This window comes from Pelmatolapia mariae, linkage group LG5, assembly GCF_036321145.2.
Source record: "Pelmatolapia mariae isolate MD_Pm_ZW linkage group LG5, Pm_UMD_F_2, whole genome shotgun sequence".
Taxonomy (NCBI): domain Eukaryota; kingdom Metazoa; phylum Chordata; class Actinopteri; order Cichliformes; family Cichlidae; genus Pelmatolapia; species Pelmatolapia mariae.
Window position 1 is genome coordinate 29,163,611 of NC_086231.1, and position 21,262 is coordinate 29,184,872.

The following is a 21,262-nucleotide window of genomic DNA, read 5'->3' on the forward strand; positions in this document are numbered from 1 at the left end:
GCTCCTGTGTGGTGAAAAACAAAATGCTCATCCTCTGGTGCTAACTGAAATGTTATTATGCTAACTTGCAAAGCTAAGGTGATGAATACGGTTAAAACATAAAGAGTAGAATAGCAAGATGGAAATGGTTATTATGATGTCACCACCACCGCTTTGCGACCATTACCATCTTTGATTTTTTTGTTGTGTTTTAGAGCCATATGTGATCATATTTTTGGACACTACAGTAGAGTGCTAAGTTATCAGCTAATGCTAGCAAGCTTTGCTCGTAAGACGTGACCATAGACTATGTTACAGAACATATTTAGAACAATGAGTTATAAGAAAAGCTCAGCTCTCATAGAGTTGTAATGTAGTGTGAAATTTGTCATAGACCACAAAAACATTTTAAATCCTGCTTTTTAACCATTTTTTAAAAAGTGATAGACGTAACCACTTAAATGTTACCCATGATTTCTGGTATCTGCATTTTAAACCTTCCTCATTCAAGCTTTGGCTTTATAATAATTTACCATATTTGGATGCAAGGGTGACATGCTCGGGTAAGTGCTCAGCAAACTGCATCTATGAACTGTATGCATGCAACCCACTCCATACCTGCTAATCGATGCTAATAAAATACTACACCTACCTACTACTCATCAAAACTGAAGCTTCTTGAACAGGCTGTACCAACGAACTCGAGGCCTAGCAGTGACCGGCTACAGCATTATCAGCACACCTGTCAATCAAAGCAGCCACGCTTCATTGAGCCATTATACAGGTGTTATGAAAAGACCAACACTTTTTATAACAGGTTAAACATGGATTTTAATGCTGTTGGGTATTTTAGCTTAGAGTGGCCTTGAAGGCCGCTTTGGTACACAGAGTACACTACTTTGTGTGGCTCTGTGATTCTTGCTTGGGTTACATTTTAACAGTGCTGAGTTAGCATCGTTAAGTCATGTTAGCAGTTCTTTATAGCCTCAGTCAGCCTACTACAGTTACAGTTGTTTTGTTTTCATTAATCTCTTCGAAGGTGGAAGAATGACACTACACTATATTATTTAAAAGAAACTTGGTGTATCTTTTGAAAAGAAAGCCTAGCCACGAGAGAGAAGTATGCAAATAATTACATGCAATAAAACTCATACAAAAACAACTTGAAGGTAAACATGTCCAAGTGTAACAGCTCTAGCATGAATAAGGTGTGAATGGATTTCAATGAAAAACATCCCTTGAACTCAGGATGATATTGTAAATCATTGTTGCAAGGATAAAACTGAGGTTGAGAACAAAATAATGTGTTTTTGTTTCTTACAACCCTGCCTGCGCTTTGCTTTCCCGGGCTTAGCGGGGTTTTAGAAGTGACACATCCCCTAAAGAAGCTGATGTAAGCACTACCAGGGAAAAAAATGCTGCTGGGAGACAGTGCTAGGCAGCCTTGTTTAGCAGAGACAGAAAAAAAAAACAACAAAAAACAAACAAACAAACAAAAAAAGTTACTTGCAGCTCAGCATAATGGGCCTCAAAGCACTTTCTGACAAACACCTTTTATTTAAGTTTTATACTAAACTCTCAGCAAGGGAACGAAAGCAAAGTGCACTGTTCAAGGGAACACCCAGCTCTGCTGAGAAGGTGGTGTTGTTGCTTGATAAAAGTCTGGGCCTCCTGCTCTCCCCCACCCCCAACACTCATATGCAAGACCTGACAACACTCATTGCCCTGAACACACACACACACACACACACACACGACTGAACCCTGCCACTTCACAGGGTTTTTAAAGTGTGATCACAGCAGGATGTGTATTTTGTTACAAATGCAATGACATAAATTTGCTCTTTGGCTTTTATCGTTGACATTTCACATTAATAATAAAAGACAGAAGACAACAGGAGGCATATTTTAAGTACAAATTTTATTTTTTGGTATGGCTTCTTTGAAGGAACTGTAAAAGACATTCTTAATGGAGAAAAAAAAAAAAAAATCTAGAGCATTTCCAGAAAATATGAATGGGCATCAATGAGCCAGCTGACAAATCCACTGACGGGGTGCAGCTGTGTCTCTGCAAGTTAAATGACATCAGTGCCATAACTGTAGTCATAATAACAAAACAAAAAAGCTATTTTAACTTAGTACCTCTTATAAATACCTACATATAAATATTGTAAATGTACTTAATGACAGACAACATTAAAATGCTGTACATGAATGTCCTTTTTGAGAGCAACAGTTTGACAATCTCAGTGACAAAAGACAAAAGAAGAAACAACACTGGTGTTTGAGCTCAGTGTCAGCTACCTTTAAACATTGATATACAAAGCTCCTGGTCCCCGTATGGCCACATACTGCTTGTGATTATCTACATCCATCTGAAATTATCAAGACCCAAGTCAGATAAATGTGACTGCTGGAAACAGTCAGGTCAGTTTCAAGGAACTCTCTGCACTTGGTTCTCTGGTGTGGGAGGGGCACTTAAGTTTCAAAAAGGAAGTTGTTGTTGTTGTTGTTGTTAAATTAAGGCCTCTTCAAATAAAATAAGTGTGTATTCCTGACATCATCTCGGGACAATGGAGCTCCGACAGTCTTATACTGAAACTTTCTGTCACCTCTTGAGGTGAAATCTCTTGTTGTCCTCCTGTGTGGTGCTGAACGCTGGAGGTTTGTTCATGGGGCAGTGCTCTGCCTTACTGTGTATAGCACCGGGATAGGCTCCCCAATCACCACCGTACACCCTCATCTCTGACTGTTCCCCCAGTGTCCTAAAGCAGCATTGCCCTTCATATCCACCCCAGATCCACGGAAATCTGGAGGTAACAGGGGTTTAACATGTCCCCGACAGCTCTCAAAACATCAATATGTACCATGGACATATACAACTTCCACTGATTGAGCAGAGAAACATGCAAACATTGATAATAATAGCATAGAAATAAAACATGGACAAGGACATTAATACAATAATAAAGAAGGATAAAAATAATAATAATAATTAAAAAAAAAAAAGAAAGAAAAAAAGAAAGAAAAAAAAAAAAGAAGAAGAAAAAAAAAAAAAGAAGAAGTGTCAGCTTCTGGAAGCTCTCGGAAGCAGCCACATATACTGCTCAGCTTCTCAACCTGAACCTTAGTCCTCCCACCACTTTTACCCTTTAACCAATGAGCCAAAAGCTCATCCTGATCATATAGTGCAATAGTCCCACCCTTTTTTCCTGAAAGCTACTTGTGGCAACAGCAGGATCACCCTGTAGGGCATTTTTCAATATCCTCTGTCCAAAGGCTTGCAACCACTCCACCTCCATCTCCTCCTCTTCCTCCTGCACCCCTTCCTCTGCTCCTCACCCTGCTCACTGCATACGGTCTGGCTGGATGTGCTGCTGTGGGGCGTAATGCAGGAACGCTGCACCAGGGCCAGTGGCAGAAGGGAGAGTGGGGTGTACGGTAGGTGGGGCTGTGGTGGCGGTGGAAGGCCCAACAGTGGCTGTGGGGCTGGCGGTGTAGCTGTAGCCCAAGAAGCCAGCTGGGGAGGCGGCGTACGGGTACTGCTGCTCAAAGGCAGCCTGGGCGTACTGGGTGTAGGCTGCGCTGTAGTCCAGGTACGGGCTGGTGCTGACAGAAGTAGAAACCTGAGTGGGCAGCACCAGGCTGGGCTGCACATATGCTTGCGGGTAGATGTAAGGCTGGGCCAACCTGCACACAGACACAGTTGGGGGGGGGGTTAGACAAGAGGACTAAAACAACTGCAAGAGAAATCCAACGCCTGGCTCCATTGTTTACACTGCGACCAGAGGGCGAGCATGTTGGAAATATACACTCTAGTGTCCAGAACTTTGAGAACTCCCACAGAAATCCACTATTATTAAGGATATTACGGATAATTACACGAAAGAGAAAAGGTGAGGGAGGCAGACTCAACCCTCCGTCAGTGTCAGTTAGTAAAAGCTACAGAACCTGTTGGATAGGCCCTCCTGGAAGGACGGGGGAGGGAGGGGGTGAATGAGAGTCAGCCGTTACTGGCAGGTTTTCAAGCTCAGGCATCAGCAGAGTGTTTTAACAGCTGCTGCACTTCACTTACTAGACACACACACACACACACACACACACACAGGGAAGTGCATGGAGGGAGGGCAGAAGTTGCAGTTGCTCTTGTTCTGGCTTAGTTTGAAAATCTCACTACAACAGGTGAACATGTTAGCTGGGGAGGGGAGGGGAGGGGGATTATGGTGGCAGGGGAGCTCATCAGGGTTGGGTGCGAGGCTCTGCCAGGCCACATGGGCAGACTCTCAGATGTAGCTGATTAGAGCTGTGGGGTCTGGGGACTGTACAGTCTTTGCTTTGCCACTTTATCCACAAAAGAAATGGAAGTGGAGAGGGTTTTAGATTAGTCTATTTTTACTCAGGATTTGAAGTACATCTTTGGAGTTTGTTGTATAAAGGGATTAGTGATGGCAGCAAGCAAAAGAGCCCCCCTCTTTCATATACATGGTGATATAACTGACTATTGTGAGAGCCTTGACCCCGGATCCTGCAGTCGTGTGGTGGGCAGGGCAGGCGGGCGGGCTGGGGGGGGGTATCCGCAGACAAAGGCAAGATAGCAACAACAAAATGTCACATTGACTTACACTCTTCAGCTGTATCTCAGTGCTGAATAAAATCTTCCTCTCATGGACTGTTTTCAAGTTTCAGTCTTATTGTTTTCCCCTCTCACACAGATTCAGTCCATTAGATGAAGGTTAGTATTAAAACACAGCTATCAAGCAACCAAAAAAAAAAACAAAACAAAAACACAGAAACTTAAGCATGCAGGATAGGGATTTCATCATAGTCTCAATACACTCATTTACACACACCTATCTAATACCTCTGCCCTCCCCATTTATCCACCCGCCAACACACACACCCGTTGCCACTGCAAACCTCAAACCATGCCATAATAGGGAAAGAGTCACAGTACAAATCAGGATAACCTCTTCACTTCATATCACACAGAAGGGTAAAGATAAAAAGGCACTCCAGTCCATCACAGCACACGGCACTTCACTCTCAAGCCATCACTGGCACCTTGGAGAGAGGCTGGCTGAGGGAGGAAGGAGGGGCGGGTGGGTAGATATTTTCTGCCATATCCCTTCTCGGGACTAGTCCGAGTACTGTGGGCATCCTCTCATCCTCTGCTGGCGCACTGGTCAGCTGGCAGCAGGAAGCAACCATGGCATAAGAGTGATTATTGTCAGCAGTAACATTAACGTCCTATTGTGTGGTTAAATAGATGCAGGGAAGAAAGAAGGGGGGGGGGGGAAGAAGCATTTTTCAGGTATCATCTCAAATGGAAAATTCAAACTCCATAAAACTTTTATTGTATTCAAACAACAAATGAGTCATCTGGCAAGTGAAGGGGAAATGAGGCCTAGTGCCAGTGGTCTGAGCACAAAACAAAACAGTGGCTTTTAACAAGTAGGCATAAGCAAATGAGAGCAACCCCCACCCGTGAGCGCAATCTACAACTTCACTCGCAATGCTTTCGAGCTACTCACAAAGAGGCATTCACTCTGCACACAGCTTTCAAAGATAGCCATACATTAATGCTGCGGGGCATATGTATGCGCTTTCACTCGCCTCGTGTATAATGAGTTCGCATGTTCTGAGGCAGATTTTGGCCTCAGGCAAGTGACCTTGTGTAGGTGAAGAGAAATACAAAAATGAGAGACAAAGCAGTCCTGAATTAGATCTTGTGTCTGTGAAGAGGAACGGATAGACATACAGTGAGAGAGGGGGAAAAAAAAAAGAAAAAAAAAAGATGGTACCGAGGCAAGTTAGGGACGAGGCCACAGATGCCAAGTGGACTTCCCCCCCCCCCCCCCCCCCCCCCCCCCCGCCCGGCGGGTTGGGGGGGAGCAGGGGAATGTTGATGACGGCCCGAAGATTATAGGTCAGCTGGTTTTGTGCTGACAGCCAGTCTGTGTGCGCCTCACATAGTGACACTCTGAGAATGGCAGGCTGAGGCACCAGAGAGACAAGCTTACAAGAAACCATTTGATGCCCGTAAACATTACTAATATAAGCAGCTGAACTCTCTGTCATTAATGAAGGCCGCATAACGATCTGATGGGAAAAATTCTGCGCTCGCGTCACACACTGAGCAGCTAAATATTTCTACATGATAACACAAGTGAAGTTTCAGTGCGTGACTCACCACAACACAGAGTGGGGAAACAGACAGGACTGGATAGGGCGAGAAATTAACAACCCATTTACAATACCTTGAAGAGGGCCTGCACTCTTTGTTAAAAGGAACCTGTTGTTCTTTGAAGTCAGACAGACGAAGAAAAAAAAAAAAAAAAAAGTGTTTTGTTTGACACCTGTAGAGGTGAGTTTCCAAGGGAGGCACAGTCTCATTAAAGCATTAAGCCTACAACACCAGGCTTCCCATACCCTTCCCCCCCTCATTCGCTTTTTACCCCCGTCTCACAGTCTCACAGAGGTGTCAGTTTTCAATATCTCCTTTTGACACCCTGGCAGTTGCAACACTGTAAGGGGAGAAATGAAAGTTTAAAAAAAAGAAAGAAAAGAAAATGCAAAAGAATATACACATAAATTGCGTGATGCACGAGAAGCAAGCACACTGACAACTCATCTCCTCGCCATCAAAACAATGTCCCTGGCCTCAGTGGCCCCCTCAGGCCTTCACACTCCACCACATCTGCTGACCACAGCTATACACACATCCAGAGCAGCAAGCCCTAACCGGCACACCACCGCCACTGAGACGCTCTACTGTATAAAAATCCTACTTCAGATCATGTCCTCCTCATGCCATATGTTGTCAAGTGAGGGGGGGGGGGGTGAGAGGGCTGAAAGAAAAGCCACTTGTACACTCTGCATCTTAGGGAAGCCTGGGTGTATCCACCCTGCCATACAGAAGAAACTCAGGAGGACAGGTGCTCTGTGTGCCTTTCCACGTCTCTGGGGTGGCGTTCATGGGAAATTAAGGGGGGTGTAAAGACTGTAACATGAACCAGCACCTGTCAGATGCATGCCTCAAACCGGCACTGCATATGGCAAACTCTCAGGGTCTGGTACCATCCATGCGCTTTGTGCAGTAGGACCGTGGACATGGGACTTTTCTGTGCCTTCTTAAGGTCTTGGAACATGAAAGGACATCCCCCCCCCGGGAATCCTATAATTTAGAATTTGTGATATCTTTCAGAACGCTGTATGGCTCATAAGTACTCCTCATAAAAGTCCTAAGTCTTTTGGCTTCACTGTTCTCAATAACTACTAAAATATTTCCTACTTTGTCATTGTCCCTGTGGACTGTCCTGGGATTTCCATGAAGCTCACATATACCTTATAGGGCAGCAACTTACAAATTACTTTTCTATATTAATCCACATTGCTTTTACTAATTCATGGTTGCCCTTGTTCCTTTTTATAGAAGAGTTCAATCACAACTGAAGCAAACTCCAACCAAAGCCACAAAGCAAAATCTAAAAGCATAAATATGTAGTTAATGCTCATATAAAACCCAGTAAAATATGCACATCCAAAGCAAAAAACCAAACAAAAACAATAATAAAAAAGAACCCCCAAACAAAAACAAAACCACATACACAGTTGTGATAAATCACTCTCAAACCACCACAAAGTCCTAACATTAAAAAACTAAGCATCGGGCTAGTTAATAATGGGCTTACAATTTAGCATTTAGCATCTTTTTAAGACTAAACCATGGAAGAACTGTTTTTTCTAATATATAAGCAATTTATTTCAAAACCTGTCCCTGTGTTTCTTGCATTTTCCTCCAGACAGCTGAGTGTTTTGCAGTGGTGTAGCTTTAAGGATGATATCTGAGAGCTGTCGGTTAGAGTAGGGGGGTGGGGGGGTGTCATTACTCTAGTGAAATGCTCATTAGCTGCCCAGCAGACCGTGGCTCCTAGACGCTATCCAGGCTGTTTCTACAACAAAGCCACTTGGAGAAAGTCTTCTCAGTGACAGAGCCCGGTCAGGCAGGTACACGAGTCAACAGGCTTCTGCCAGAAGTTAACAAGTGAGTCACACATTCACCTCTGGAATGCACTTCTATTACCACAGATATGCGAATCATCTCCCGGCCCTACAAAACTCAAATATGCTAATAGGCTACTTGTGGAGTTGCATGTGGACACAGAAACTGACGTGTGCTTCCCAGAGGCCCTGTTTGTCAAAGAAATGGTAGCCTAGCGGCGTTGCGCAGAGCGTGATGCGAGCGAACACAGCTAAGCGAGCGCCCACTCCCTCTCACTTACCCATACTGCCTCTGGATGAGCGCTGGGTGGATGGGCTGCACTCCGATGGATATGCCTGCAAGAGAGGAGGCTGGCTGTCAGACACACATCTGCATTTACAGAGGAGGGCTAGAGAACAATACACAGAGGGCATGGAGAGACAGAGGCAGAGCCTGTTTCGATCCTGCCACAGAACAACAATTTCAAATGTGTGGCGAGCAACAGTACCAACATGTATGCACTTGGGAAACTGGGTGTCGTTCGGCCCGTAAATAATGGCAAGCTAAGAACACATGTTGCACAGTTAATTATAGTCTTTAGCCCTCGTGGGGGTGGGGGGGTGTATTTTAGCTAATCAGTTTGTAAAGATGACGTCTAAGCCTTCCCAAGAACTCAAACAAGTATTAAATAATCTTTTGATGATGGTGACCTCATTCCTGTCAAGCAATCTGTAGTTCTGATGGGAGTTTGAACCTCACACCTGCTTTCAGTTTTATGGATACTGATAACTTTTGTTTTCTTGCATTTCCTTGCAACAAGTCTTGAAATAAACCTCATCTTACCGGTCTGTAAGCTACGAGGCTTGGCACCCAGGTAAGCCAGGTTGACGTTGGCCTTCCTGCCATCAATGATGGGGTTGGGATCCTTGCAGGCCCTCTCTGCTGCTCCTCGATCTGTCATAGTCACCTGGTGGCACAGTCAGAGGGAAAAAAAAGATTTAAACTACTACGTCATGTTACAAATAGCTTCATGGCTTTGGTCTGACAAATCAAAACAAAACCAAAACGCGCTTTAAAAATTAAAAAACAAAACAGGTTTTGGTCTTCACGAAAGCCCCTCCCCCCCCACCCCTACAGGCTTTCTTCTGTTATGATCCCGTTTCTCTCAAGAAGGGGAAACTACAAACAAAGCACAATGATAATCTTTGAAAACTGCCCACAACAGCAGTAGCCGGCCACTCAGCTGCCACACGGCCATGGGCAGAGCTGCTGAAATATGGATCTGGGGAGAGCAACAAGGAGCTTATCCAATTAGGGCCAAAATAAGGAGATTGGTATTAGTCCACCCCCCCCCCCCCCTCTCCCTCCTGGCATTAGTCGAGGCCTTCTGTTTTGATTGCCATGTTCTGCCAACACAGAGTCACCTCTGTGTGAGAAACGAGCAGCGAATGTAGGCCACAGATTGCATTGTTTAAGTGGACCATTAAAAAAAAAAAAGCCTCTTCATCGTGGAAGGATCTGGAACAAAGCCCACTCAGGGCCTGTGTTGTGAACACACAGGAAGGAACGAGGCCGTGTTTACACTGAAGAGCCTTGCTGTGGGGGGGTTCTACTAATCCACCTCTGAAGTGTGTTTAGGAAAAAAAGAAGAAAAAAGGTGTACTCAGCTTTGGGCAACTCCCCTGCCCTGCTGCCAGCTACCTCTGCTCCAACTGAAACCCTCAGAAAAATAGAGTGAGCAGGTTGCCTCATGCCACACACACACACAAAAAAAAGTGTAACTGAGCATAAAGTGCTCATCATGTCACTGTGTATCATCCTCGGCAGCACCCATATCACCCTGAGCCTGTCTAACCTGAAACACCAGCCTCCTCGTGAAGCCGCTCAATACCAGCTAGACTCACAGGACGGGCTTTCTTCTCAGTTAGAAGGCTGATGTGTAAACACAAGAGAGCAATTGTCTTACAATTGTGCCGTTAGAGGTAAACATGAACACATAACCGTTTTCCATTCCTTCTTTGGCCCGAGAGGTCGTTATTTGGGCTGATGCAGCTTTCCAAGTTCTAGTAAATATTTGCATTTCTTATGCGCTTCTGTTCTTTGTGTCAGAAAGAGTGCAGGTCTTTGTCTTGCGAGAACAAGACAAGTCACCTCTTAATGTAGTTTTACACTGGGCTTTGCAGGGGTTCTTTGACACTTCTCACTAACACAGCGTAAATCAACTATGGCCAAACACAGTTCCACTCAACACAATGCGATGACCTCATAAACAGCAGGTTTAAGCACAAGTCAACAAGTTCAGCTTGCAGAACGATGCGATCAAAGGGAAACTTAACATAAATGTGGGGAATGGGATAAAGTCAAATTTACTGATGCTGGAATTTCTCTCAGCAGCCAAGATGTGATGTAAATCATGTGCTCCGGTCCTTGACAATGGAGGGCAGGGTGTACAAAGTAAGCCTCCCCACTGCTCCAAAATAACCATATAAAGCCAGCAAGAAGTGCAGGCTGTCAACACACACACACACACACACACACACACACACACACACACACACACACACTTCCAAGAGCCATAAGCCGAGGCTGTTCAGGAGTGAATGAGGTGGGGGAGACTTGATTGGGTGGGTGGGTTTGGGGGGGGGGGGGGGGGGGGGGCATCAGACATATGTTGAAATATAATCTTCTTAGTTATCCATCAACTTGTGTGAGCCCTCATCCTCATTAAGCTAAAATAACAGCCAGCCAGGCAAAAACGGAGATGCTGCTGTGCAATTGTGCGGTTAAGCCTCAGTGTGTGTGCGCGCGTGTGTTAGGGGTTGTGGTGGGGTGCATTTGACATGTATTTGAATGACTGCATGCTGTATTATGCGGAGTCACAAAACTCAGAGAGAGAGAGACACAGCAGCAAACAAAAAGATCGCTGTTATGTAGACACAAACAGAATTTAGCTGATAGATGATGCGGTCTGATTGCGCTAAATGTCGTGAAAGCGAGCGGATGATAGTGAAAGTTTTGCTTCTACTTACGAAGCCGTATCCTCGGGATTTGCCGGTCTGTCGGTCCGTTATCACCACAGCCTCATCAATGTCCCCAAAGGCCTCAAAGTATTTTCTAAGTGAGGCATCGTTTGTGTGGTACGGCAGCCCGCCGACAAAGATCTTGGTAAAAGTAGTGTCTTTCTGAAGCGCTGTGGGATGCATGACGTCCAGGGCTCCGTTCATATACTGATGAAGAAGCATTGGATCAGCCGGAGACCGGTACTTGGCACGCGGAAGACTTAGAGTTAACAGAGTCCCAGCATCAGAGAAACCAAGCCCAGTCTCGCTATGTTTTACTCGAGTTTCTCCCACTCTTTTTTATAGTTTTTTTTTTTTTTTCAAAGTTGCAGCAACCTGATGATATCCACGACTCAGTCCGCGCGAACTCACGTCGAGGATGCCTGCTGCTTCGCTGCTGAGAGGAACCGTGCTGGGACCATTTATAGTGCAGTTACCCGGGCCACGCCCCCTTCCGCTGCCAGCCAATCGGCTTACAGCCTAGGTGTCGGCCTTGGCAGCGCTCACTCCCACTGGTTTCCCCCTTCATCCTTCCCCGGCGCTGTGCTGCACCTGCTTTTGTCTTTTACAAACACAAAGAAAAAGCCGCACACTACGGCAAAAAGCGCGGCCCTGCCACATGGTTCTGTAACGAGGAAGTAAAGGATTCAGCTTCTTTCCTAAAACACCTAACCCAGAGTTTAAAAGCTGCAGTCTAGAGTGCTTATTTTACTCTCGTTTGACTTTGGAATCGTGAGGTAGCAGCCATAGCCTGAGCAGATAGCAAAAGTTAAAGAGTTGCTAATGATTAAACTCTCTATGCTCCTGAAAAAAGGGGCCGCTGAAAGAGCAGCTAAGCTCACATACACAAACTCTGGAGCCTTACATGGTCATGATAAGCTCCTGATTTCCATGTTTATCATGTAGTCGACATAAAACAGTCACTCATCTACAGCACATAGAAAGTGCTTCAGTCTCATGATCACTATAAACTTTTTTACATCTCAAAAGGCTGGAATAGCACCTAATAATATTACCATATATAGTCTTTGACTCTTTTGAGCCAGATGCCATGATTCCAATAACTTTACATGATTGGGCATTCCGTTAACAGACTAGTTAAGCCATATTTTTTGATAGTATACTGAGAAATTAATGGGGCAAGTGTAAAAATGTATTCAAAGTGCTTGCCAGATGTTGCATTCTCTATGTACTGCTAATAACAGACCCACTGATGCCTTCAGCTGTAAGTGCTGAAAGCAACAGGTCAGGCCTCATACAATAAGTTTAAATTGCCATTTTGCCTTGGAGTTCCAGTTAATCGTTTTATTTGACTTGGAGGACTTTCTGTTCAGCTAATCAAAAGAGTTTGGTGCAGTGGGTGAACTGTTGAGGAACCAGGAGCCAGAGAAGTGTCACAAGCATCACCTCATGAAAGTCGAGGTGAGCCGATGAACTGTTGAAGCAGCACACCTTCCCGCCTTCAGTGCCTTGGAGTTCCAATGCTAAGTACCAAGGGTCAGGCCGACAGTGAGGTGATACTCTAATGACCTCAATAAAAAAGGTATTTAATTCACACCTTCTCCCCTATGAACTGCTTCACTTTTCTCGCATGCCCTTTGTAGCTGCTCTTGCTACCTCGTTCATATCTTCTTGATAAATCCCTCCCTTTTCCAGCTTTGTGCCTCAGTCAAAAACCCCAGTGTTTAACTTTGATATCATTTGTCCTGCTTAAGCTCCCTGGCCTTTTCTATAGGTAACAGCGGGAATTAAAACCATACAGGGCAAAATGCTCCACCTGCTGGTTAGCTTGGATTAACACAGGCAGAGAGGAGGAGACACCGTGAGCCAGATGTTCAGTTTATCTTAACTTTATGATTATTCCCAACACCTACAGAGAAATAAACAGCTGAAGTATTAAAGACAGCGGTGATGTTTGAAGGTGATGTTTTTAGATGCAGGGTACAGTTCCGCAAATTCTCAGCAATCGAGACAGCAAAATAGCTGGGCTCTCCCTCAGGCTGGAATGAACATGTTCAAATCTAAGTGTTTACACATATTTATTTATACAGTTTCCGAGTTTCATTAATGAAGCTAAACCATGGGTAACAGCAAACCGCAAGAAAATGAAGAGCTGTAAAAAACAAAAAGAAAAGCTGGACATATTAAAAAAAAATTAACCATAACATCCAGATGAATGCCAAATAAAGCCCTCTCCCTCTAAGACCAACTGTCATGCAGCTGTCATCAATGCCAGGATGGGTAGGCCCTTCTGATTGGTCCATGCACAGTACACAGCCCAACGGCATTGGTCCAGGTGTTTGTCGTAAGGAAGGAGTCTTTCTAGAGCGTATACACACTAAAGCAGCAGGTCGTCCGAATTTCCCCACAAAAGATGCGACTTGGCACGATGAATCTGGAGACAGGAGGGAGCAGTCAGTGACAGGGAACATTCTGAGGTTTCTTTTTGTCTTTTTTTTTTTTTGTTTATTTCTGAAAATTTGCTCCTTTTTGCACATAACAGTCACAAAATACATCACCATACAGCAGAGAAATGCATCACTACTCATCAGGCATAAATCAACATTTACAATTCATAGTTAATGTAAACCTTTGATGAATCCATTTATAAAAATACATTTTCACTGCCCATAATTTAATAAAACTCTCAATAATTTAATAAATTAATGAAATCTGTCTTTAAATACATTTTTTTTTGTGCTTCGGATTACACTGCAAAGTCTAAAGACTTTCAAACTCAGTGCTCTAAAGTAGCCAGCAGGCCTCATCCTGTGCTTTTTTGATTGTACAGGTGCAAAAGCTGCTTCAATACATTATCACAGCAGAAACCACACAAACCTTTAGCAAAACTTCACTTATGGTCTGTACAAGCTACTTAAAGCAGTACATGACGATGCTGAGATCTGAATCAGTATCCTTACTTCACACATCCATGCATGCCCTTGAAAGGCCCCTGTGAGAGTCAGAGGAGAACTGAGGAAACAGGGCAGCCGTGTCCAGTGACCACGGTCTCCAGGTTTATAGACATTAACTGCCCTTCTCTCACCATTTCTTGTTCCGAGGCTTCAGCTCCTCAGCGGCGTTCCTCAGGAAGATGTAGTTCTTTTTCTGGGGGTTGTAGTACTCATGGCCCTGAATGATGACGAGTAGAAGTCAGAGTGAAAAGGCAAGCTTTGCTAACTAGAGTACTGATCCAACAACTGTAATGATTTATTAGCGCCTACCTTTGACCAGTCGTAACTGGAAGCATACGCAAAGATGTTGCCATTATGGTTGAAGCAGCAAGCTGTGATGGGCTGGTCGAGCTGCTCTGAGGTCTTCAACTTTGTGCGGGCATCTTTGTCCCAGAAGCTGAAGCGTCCGTCTGAGCCCACGGTAGCCAGAGTGCCATGGACAGGATGGAAGGCGATGGCATTCACCTGGTGGGAGAAAACATAAAATAGGAAGAACAATTATACACAAATAAAAATGAAAGAGATTCATTTAACAGATATTACAGATCCAAATAAAAAAAACCAAGAGAAAATTGTGCCATTATTCAACAGATAATTAGGCAATTATGTAATAATGACTGTATTTAAAAGCTCAAAGCATGGAGATATCAGTCATAGCCACATTAAGACTAAAGAAAGCATTAAATAAAACTAACGATTGCAGATAATGAAATGTAATATTTTAAATTACACTGCAGTTCTTTCATCATCATTTTTAAACCTTACTTATTAAGATCATTAGGAAAGGGAGGACTGTGCAATGATTTTAGTTGTACTATATGAAGACAGGTTGTACTGTATCTTTTAAATTTTGTATTGATCTCACTCCTGCTGTTGAACTTATAATAAATTGAATAAATTCACCTATTTACTAGCATGTTGTAATTACAAAGTTTAACTCTGTGAAATGCAGACAAATTCCAAATTTTAATCTCCTGTACTTGTGCAAAATGGAAAACAAAGCAAACATAAAAACTGCACCAATTTACACAAATCTTAGTTGGTTTAACCAAGAGTATATCATTACTAAAATGAATCCCATGTTTCTCCTTTAACAAGAATAATGTTTACAATAAATCAGAGCTTCATTTAACACTGAAGCGCTTCAATAAAGTCCACAAACTAGGATAGTCTCATCAAATGATATCTCCTTTAAGAGCAAACAGACTCAAACTCACAAAATATATTTATCTACAATGCCGGCACTGGCCCAGAATTATGACCAACTTACTGCATAGATGTCCTGTGGAGTGGTTGTGTTGGTTCCATTGGACCTGTGGCACTTGAAGGTGAAGTTATCTTTGGCTCTGAAACAAATGAACAGTGATTCATATTTCAGTTTCAATTATAGAACCAGAACAATAATTTTATAAAAAAAGAAAGAAAGAAAAAAGATGCACACTTGAATTCGAGCAGTGGATTGTATTAGTCACTCACGGGTTTGGAGGATTGATATAGTGGATTGCCACTCGGCCCTCAATGCTTCCCAGTGCAAAACCCGTAGGCTTGTTCTGCTTGTCCTTGAATATGGCCACACAGCGGTGCTGCAAGGATGTCACATTGGTTAAAGAGTAGTAATGCCAATATCTTGACATGCATGTAGCACCGATTAAAAATGAATCTTAGCAGTGTACAAAATTACAAAAGTGAGTGGCATAAGGTATACATATATTTGGAAAAGACAAAAATCACCTGATGTTTGAGAGGAGAGTCTATTCGGCGAAACTCAGAGGGCTGGTTCTCTAGTTGGTACACTATCAGGCCTCTCTCAGCTGTGGCAACCACTGCCATGGGGTACACCTACACAGGGCACATTAAACATAAAAGATAAAGTCAATCAATAATCAGTCTATTCTGTGAGCATCAGAATTTGTCATACTCATAAATCACTTACAACATCTGCGCAGTAGCATCTCTCAGGCATCTGCAGTGACATCATAGGATTGGGAGATCGAGTATCCCAGAACTAAAGAGGCAAATAGAAAAAGCTCTCAATTTTCTAAGTGTTGTTTATAATTAATCATTTTCTCAAACAGCATTCAACATCTGTGTCTTTGAATAAATTTCAGCAAATTCAATTATTTGGAATCACTCCACAGGTGTGTATATGCTTAATGAGACATGTGGTTGGTTAAAGGGTCACTTCAGGGTGATCCCCAAAAGCTAAATTGAGCCAGCCAGGATAAAAACAGAAACATTTAAACTCCGTTTACACCCAATGTCACATAAAACTTGCATTGGCTCAAAGTGGCCAGTTTTAATGAAAGGTGGATTCTGATACAGACAGATGTAACCAAGTGGTCTTCTAGGCTTTATCTCAGTAATGTTAAATGACTGAACTGGATGACCACACTCTGTTTGTGGAATCTTATCTTATTTAAATGATGGCTTATGATGCAATTAACTATAGACACTTGTATTTTGATTAGGGGAATTCTATTATTTTATTTGTATATTACTACTTGGCATGTTTGTGTATTACTGTGATGGATGCAACCTAAATGCTAAAAATTGAAGCTTTAAAACAGAAATTCACAAACCAATGTGCGAAGGCTAGGTGGCTAACTATCAGTCATACGAATTTCTACTATTCACTTGCCATTAATTACAATGAAAAATAAGCCATTGCAAAAAACATGTCCCATATTTTTTCAAACTATTGTTCATTTTTTTGCACTCAAACTAATGAATCCATTAGACATAGTAAAAACTCTTGGTCATGTTTTAATGCCTTGTCCCTACAGATATTCCATGAAAGCAAAAACTGAATGCACAAGTTGACAAGCATTAAAAGATGCTGCTTTTACCTTCAGTGTTTTATCCCAACTGCCAGTCATGATACAGCTGTAGTTTGGGGCCTTGATCCAGTGGATTGCTTTAATTGGGCCATCGTGCTATGGAGAGAAATAATGAGAAATGTAACATGATTCTGCTTCATTCATGTCCACACAGTTGTTCTGGGTTTCTGCTCCAACCTGTGCGATCTGGATGGCTTGATTGCTGTTGAGATCCCACATCTTGGCTGTCTTGTCACAGGAAGCTGTGAAGACTTTGCTTCCATCCTGGACAGAAAAAAACCGAAAAGCAGATCATAAATTACTCTACAACCAGACAGCATCTACTGCAAAGATTACATTTTAAACATTAAACCAGACCTTCCCAAAGTGTGGGGCCATTGCAGGGGGGGCGCGGTATGAAAAGCGAAAAAAAAAAAAACAAAACAAAAAAAAACCAACGCTTGGACACTGCTAGCACAGGGCACCCACACAAACGCAAAGCAGGAGATGAAGCATCGCTGAATATGTTTCCAAACCAACTTCATTCTAAGCCAAAGACTAGAAAATATGGTGAAGCATATCTGCCCTTTGGTTTCACCTGCACAAGTGCCGAAGTAGGTCTCCCCTGCATAATTGGTTTTCCCTGCGTGGGGAGCACGCGCTGGGCTCTCCAAATCACGGACAAACAGTATCCCACAATCTTGATTTTTAGTTTACAAACTTGTTGTAATGACTAACTACTCCTGAAATTTTGGAGATGTTAGCTCTTTATACAGTAAAGTTACAGTGGGATGCAAATAATATCAGGCTGATCCTGCCACGATTTGTTCCCCCGGTTCAAATCACGGACAAACAGTATCCCACAGCTGTTTATGTTTTTAAACCCATTTTGCACAGAGAGGCATTTTTTGAAAAATGTATTGATAGCAATGTTGAATATTATTACACAGGAAAAAAACAACTACATGTAAAATAATTACACCGTGATGCCTCTGCCTTTCTAAATGGAGGGACAGTAACTGCGTGTGTATATGTAAGCGTTTAAAAACTGAAGATAGTCAGATTAACAGTATTTTGTCTCTATCTGCCATTCTGCAATTCATCTCATGTAAACAATAACATGGCGCACAGCGTGACGTGAAAAAAGGCACATACCTTTGATGTGACGAACTCTGTATTCCTCGTCCACACAAAAAATCTCCGTTTTCGGTGATTCGAAACGCCGTTTATGTGTGGCCGAAACAGCTGCGTTTTCAAAAATACCCGTGTAGGTGTGGACGTAGCGTAAAAGAGTTAGTAGTTTATTTTCTTACTACCTGTAATTTATTGCAGATTACTCGTATTTGCTTAATTGTTTACTAAATGTTTGAGGTGTGAAATAAACTGCAATGGAGCAAAATATGGCTGTGTGTGGTTGGAGGATGTGTTTGTGTGTGTGCGCGCGCGAGAAAGGGGGGTGGGGGGGGGGGGTGGGGGGGGGGGGGGGGGGCGAACATTTTCTTGTAAAACAAAGGGGGGCCCAGCAAAAGAAGTTTGGGAACCACTGCATTAAACCTACATCACTCCAGCAGGCATCCAGCACTGGACCTGTGTGCATTTGTTGGGCCTTGGGAACAGTCTGTCCATTGTCCTGCACCTCCCAACATCGGACCTAAGAGTCAGACGATAAACCACTGTTAAGATTTTCAAAAAGTAAAATATGCACGATGTATATAGAAGTCTCAAAGAGGAAAAAGAAAGAGCAGAAGAGAGCAGAGGGATATACTATGGTATATCCCTCCCATATGGTTGGGAACAGGTTATGTTCAGCATTCTTGTTTAAAATCTGCTTGAAGTACTTTGTTCTCACCAATTCTTTTATTTACAGCCATTTTTAATTGTTATATAGAGACTCTGCTGGTTGAACACATTTTATACGTGGGAGCTGTTAAGGACTGAAGCCCTGCTGTAAAGTTACAGCAGTGCAAACTGTGCATCATATTGCTGCTGGAATGTGAAAGACAAAGTGACAATTCTAATCTGCTGCTTTACTCTTACACTGCTGGAACTGCAGCTACAGGGACACAGAACACACTCAAAAGATACAGGCTTAATCAATAAAAAAATAACATCTCTCTTATTAGGTTACAGGACAGAAACCTTTCGCGTCTAAATTTACCCAGTTTAGATTTTCAGAGCTCTGATGTTTGGCCATCACATTAGAAATAACTACAGAAGTGAGTTTTAAAATAAGCACAACGCTGGGCTTAACAGAGACAGTTGGTAACTACCATCATTATACCCATTATTTAGGCTTTTTCAGGCCAGTATAAACAAATATTGAAGTGTGTATATTAGGCATAGTGCCTTTATTGAACAATGTTGAATTTCACATCCTGCTCATACATTATGTGTCACTCTTTTTAAAATATGCTAATTACACATTATATATGGACTAGGCAACATGATTTAGCGATTAGTACTAATAAAACTATAGTAATAATCTTTCATTTACTCACTCCACCATAGGCAATAAATGCGAGTGAATAAATTACTCACATCATTAGCCCAGGATCCTCCAATGAGGAAGTTTCCAGGCATGGTGGGTGGGCTGAAAGCCAGGCAGCTGATGCTGTCATCTGGAGGTGAAGTCACTTCGACATCCTATAAGGCAAGACAAAAAAACAATAAAGAAGCATGAGGAAGACCAGTGACAAAATGAGGACAGAGTTTTAAACGAGTCCTTTTAACATTTAACAAAGTTTATGTCATACAACATATTGACAACACTATTGGGCCACCTATACATTTTAGCTACAGCAGCTTTTATGAGATCCCATTCATTAACATGGAGTTGGTTCCCCCTAGGCAGCTGTAACATATTCTATTTTTCTGTGAAGGCTTTCAACAAAATTTGGAGTGCAACTGCAGAATGCTTTTGTCCATTCATCCAGAAGAACATTTGTGAGTTTAAACATTGATGTTGGGTGAGAGGGACTGGGTTGTTAATCAAAAAGATGTTAGCTCGTCAGCTATGGAACCATACCGCGAAGCTCTTGATGCACAGTTTTTGTGTTGATGTTAATGTCAGAAGACATCTGCAGTAAGTGGGTCAGCAAATCATTGGCTACTTTTACCCACTATGTACCTCAGCACTCTGCAACTTCACTCTGTAACTTTACCTGGCCTGGCTGAGTTGCCAGTAGTTTCTAACTGCTTCCACTTTGCAACAATATCACTTACAGTTAAGCGTGTAATATCTAGAAGGCAAGAAGTTTAACTTCTTGCAAGTCAGTACTTGAATTCAGTGAGTATTTTACAACAACTCAGTCTTTCAAAAATGTTTGTAATGGCTAGCTGTTAGATTTTATACCTATGGAATGGCACTAAACACCTCAATTCAAAGATTAAGTGGTGTGGTCCAATACTTTTGCACATATAGTGTATGTTGTGCTCTTGTAGGCCGCTTTACCTTCATGGGATTGTGGCTGTCTGTTGTCGTGCTTCCAAACACCCCGGTCCCTCCAGTCCCAAACCCCGAGCTTGTTCCAAACAAACTCATAGTGCACTAACGTCAGCCACCCTTGAGAGAACAAAGAAAGACAGTGCTTTTATATGAAACAACACGCTAACTGCCAAAAGTTGTTAGTGCATCAAACAATACCATGAACCACTGAGCAGGTGATGAAAACAAGTGAATATTGCATGTGTGAAACACCGGATAGCACACATTACGACATCCATTCAAGTACAATAAATTAGTTTTGCTTACAAGCGATATATAACTGCACTCAAGTTATCGTTGTTATTATTATTGAAGATATAACTAAGTCACACATCTGGATAACCAAAACTTAGCATGACAGCTAAAGGAAATGCTAGCTACATCACTTGCCGCTGCTAACTAAATCACGCTACCAGGCTCGTTAATAAAAGGATAAATGGTCATTTAACTTCGATTGATATTTAAAATATGGCTGAACCTATAAGCCACTATTATGACACCTTTCTCTGTGTGAAAATAAATACGTTTGAAAAAACCGAGCTCGCTAACATTAGCTAAGCAACTCTTGACAAACCACTGTGCCTCCCGAGTTGAAAAAAACCAAACAAATTTTCATGTTTGGTGACAATTTTAAACAACCATAATTGAAAATTTCACGGTCACTGAAACCTTCTCATACCTACAGGGATATACATACCACTAATTTCCTTCTACTCTGGATGTAATGTCGTAACGCTGAAAACGCTAGAAGTGTGCCGCAGCGCTTGTTCCTTTGAGTGCGTAGTCGCAGGTTGATGACGCTTTGGCTCCAGCGCTCAAGAAAATGCAAACCGAAAGGTAAACGCTGTGTGGCAGCAAAGCAACAGGCTGCATGCAAGCATACTGTACGTCTATGGGCAGCCCATTGGCGTTAAGGTGCCCTTTCAATTTCTGATTTTTTTTTATATGACACGATTTAGATGAAATACTGTACAGATAACCAAAAAGTA

General features: G+C 42.6%; 2 protein-coding genes across 3 annotated transcripts; both read right to left on the reverse strand.

The window, feature by feature from the left end:
- Nucleotides 1-1,881: 1,881 nt before the first annotated feature.
- Nucleotides 1,882-11,432, reverse strand: LOC134628053 (RNA-binding protein 38-like). Its single transcript, XM_063474651.1, has 4 exons — nucleotides 10,990-11,432; nucleotides 8,804-8,927; nucleotides 8,262-8,316; nucleotides 1,882-3,669 (listed from the first exon to the last, which is right to left on the reverse strand). The coding sequence occupies exons 1-4, from the start codon at nucleotides 11,200-11,202 to the stop codon at nucleotides 3,327-3,329; spliced, it is 735 nt and encodes a 244-aa protein (XP_063330721.1). The 5' UTR covers nucleotides 11,203-11,432; the 3' UTR covers nucleotides 1,882-3,326.
- A 1,609-nt stretch (nucleotides 11,433-13,041) lies between these two features.
- On the reverse strand, nucleotides 13,042-21,081 carry rae1 (ribonucleic acid export 1). 2 transcript variants are annotated; one of them, XM_063474650.1, is made up of 13 exons: nucleotides 20,971-21,081; nucleotides 20,241-20,351; nucleotides 19,328-19,432; nucleotides 18,348-18,440; nucleotides 16,988-17,074; nucleotides 16,820-16,906; nucleotides 15,907-15,978; nucleotides 15,705-15,812; nucleotides 15,450-15,556; nucleotides 15,244-15,319; nucleotides 14,244-14,438; nucleotides 14,066-14,151; nucleotides 13,042-13,414 (listed from the first exon to the last, which is right to left on the reverse strand). In XM_063474650.1, coding segments are annotated over exons 2-13 (1,107 nt in total). In that variant the 5' UTR covers nucleotides 20,331-20,351; nucleotides 20,971-21,081; the 3' UTR covers nucleotides 13,042-13,413. The 2 variants fall into 2 exon arrangements, with proteins under 2 accessions (XP_063330720.1, XP_063330719.1); XM_063474649.1 differs by lacking the exon at nucleotides 13,042-13,414 and having other exon boundaries at nucleotides 14,062-14,151.
- Nucleotides 21,082-21,262: the final 181 nt, after the last annotated feature.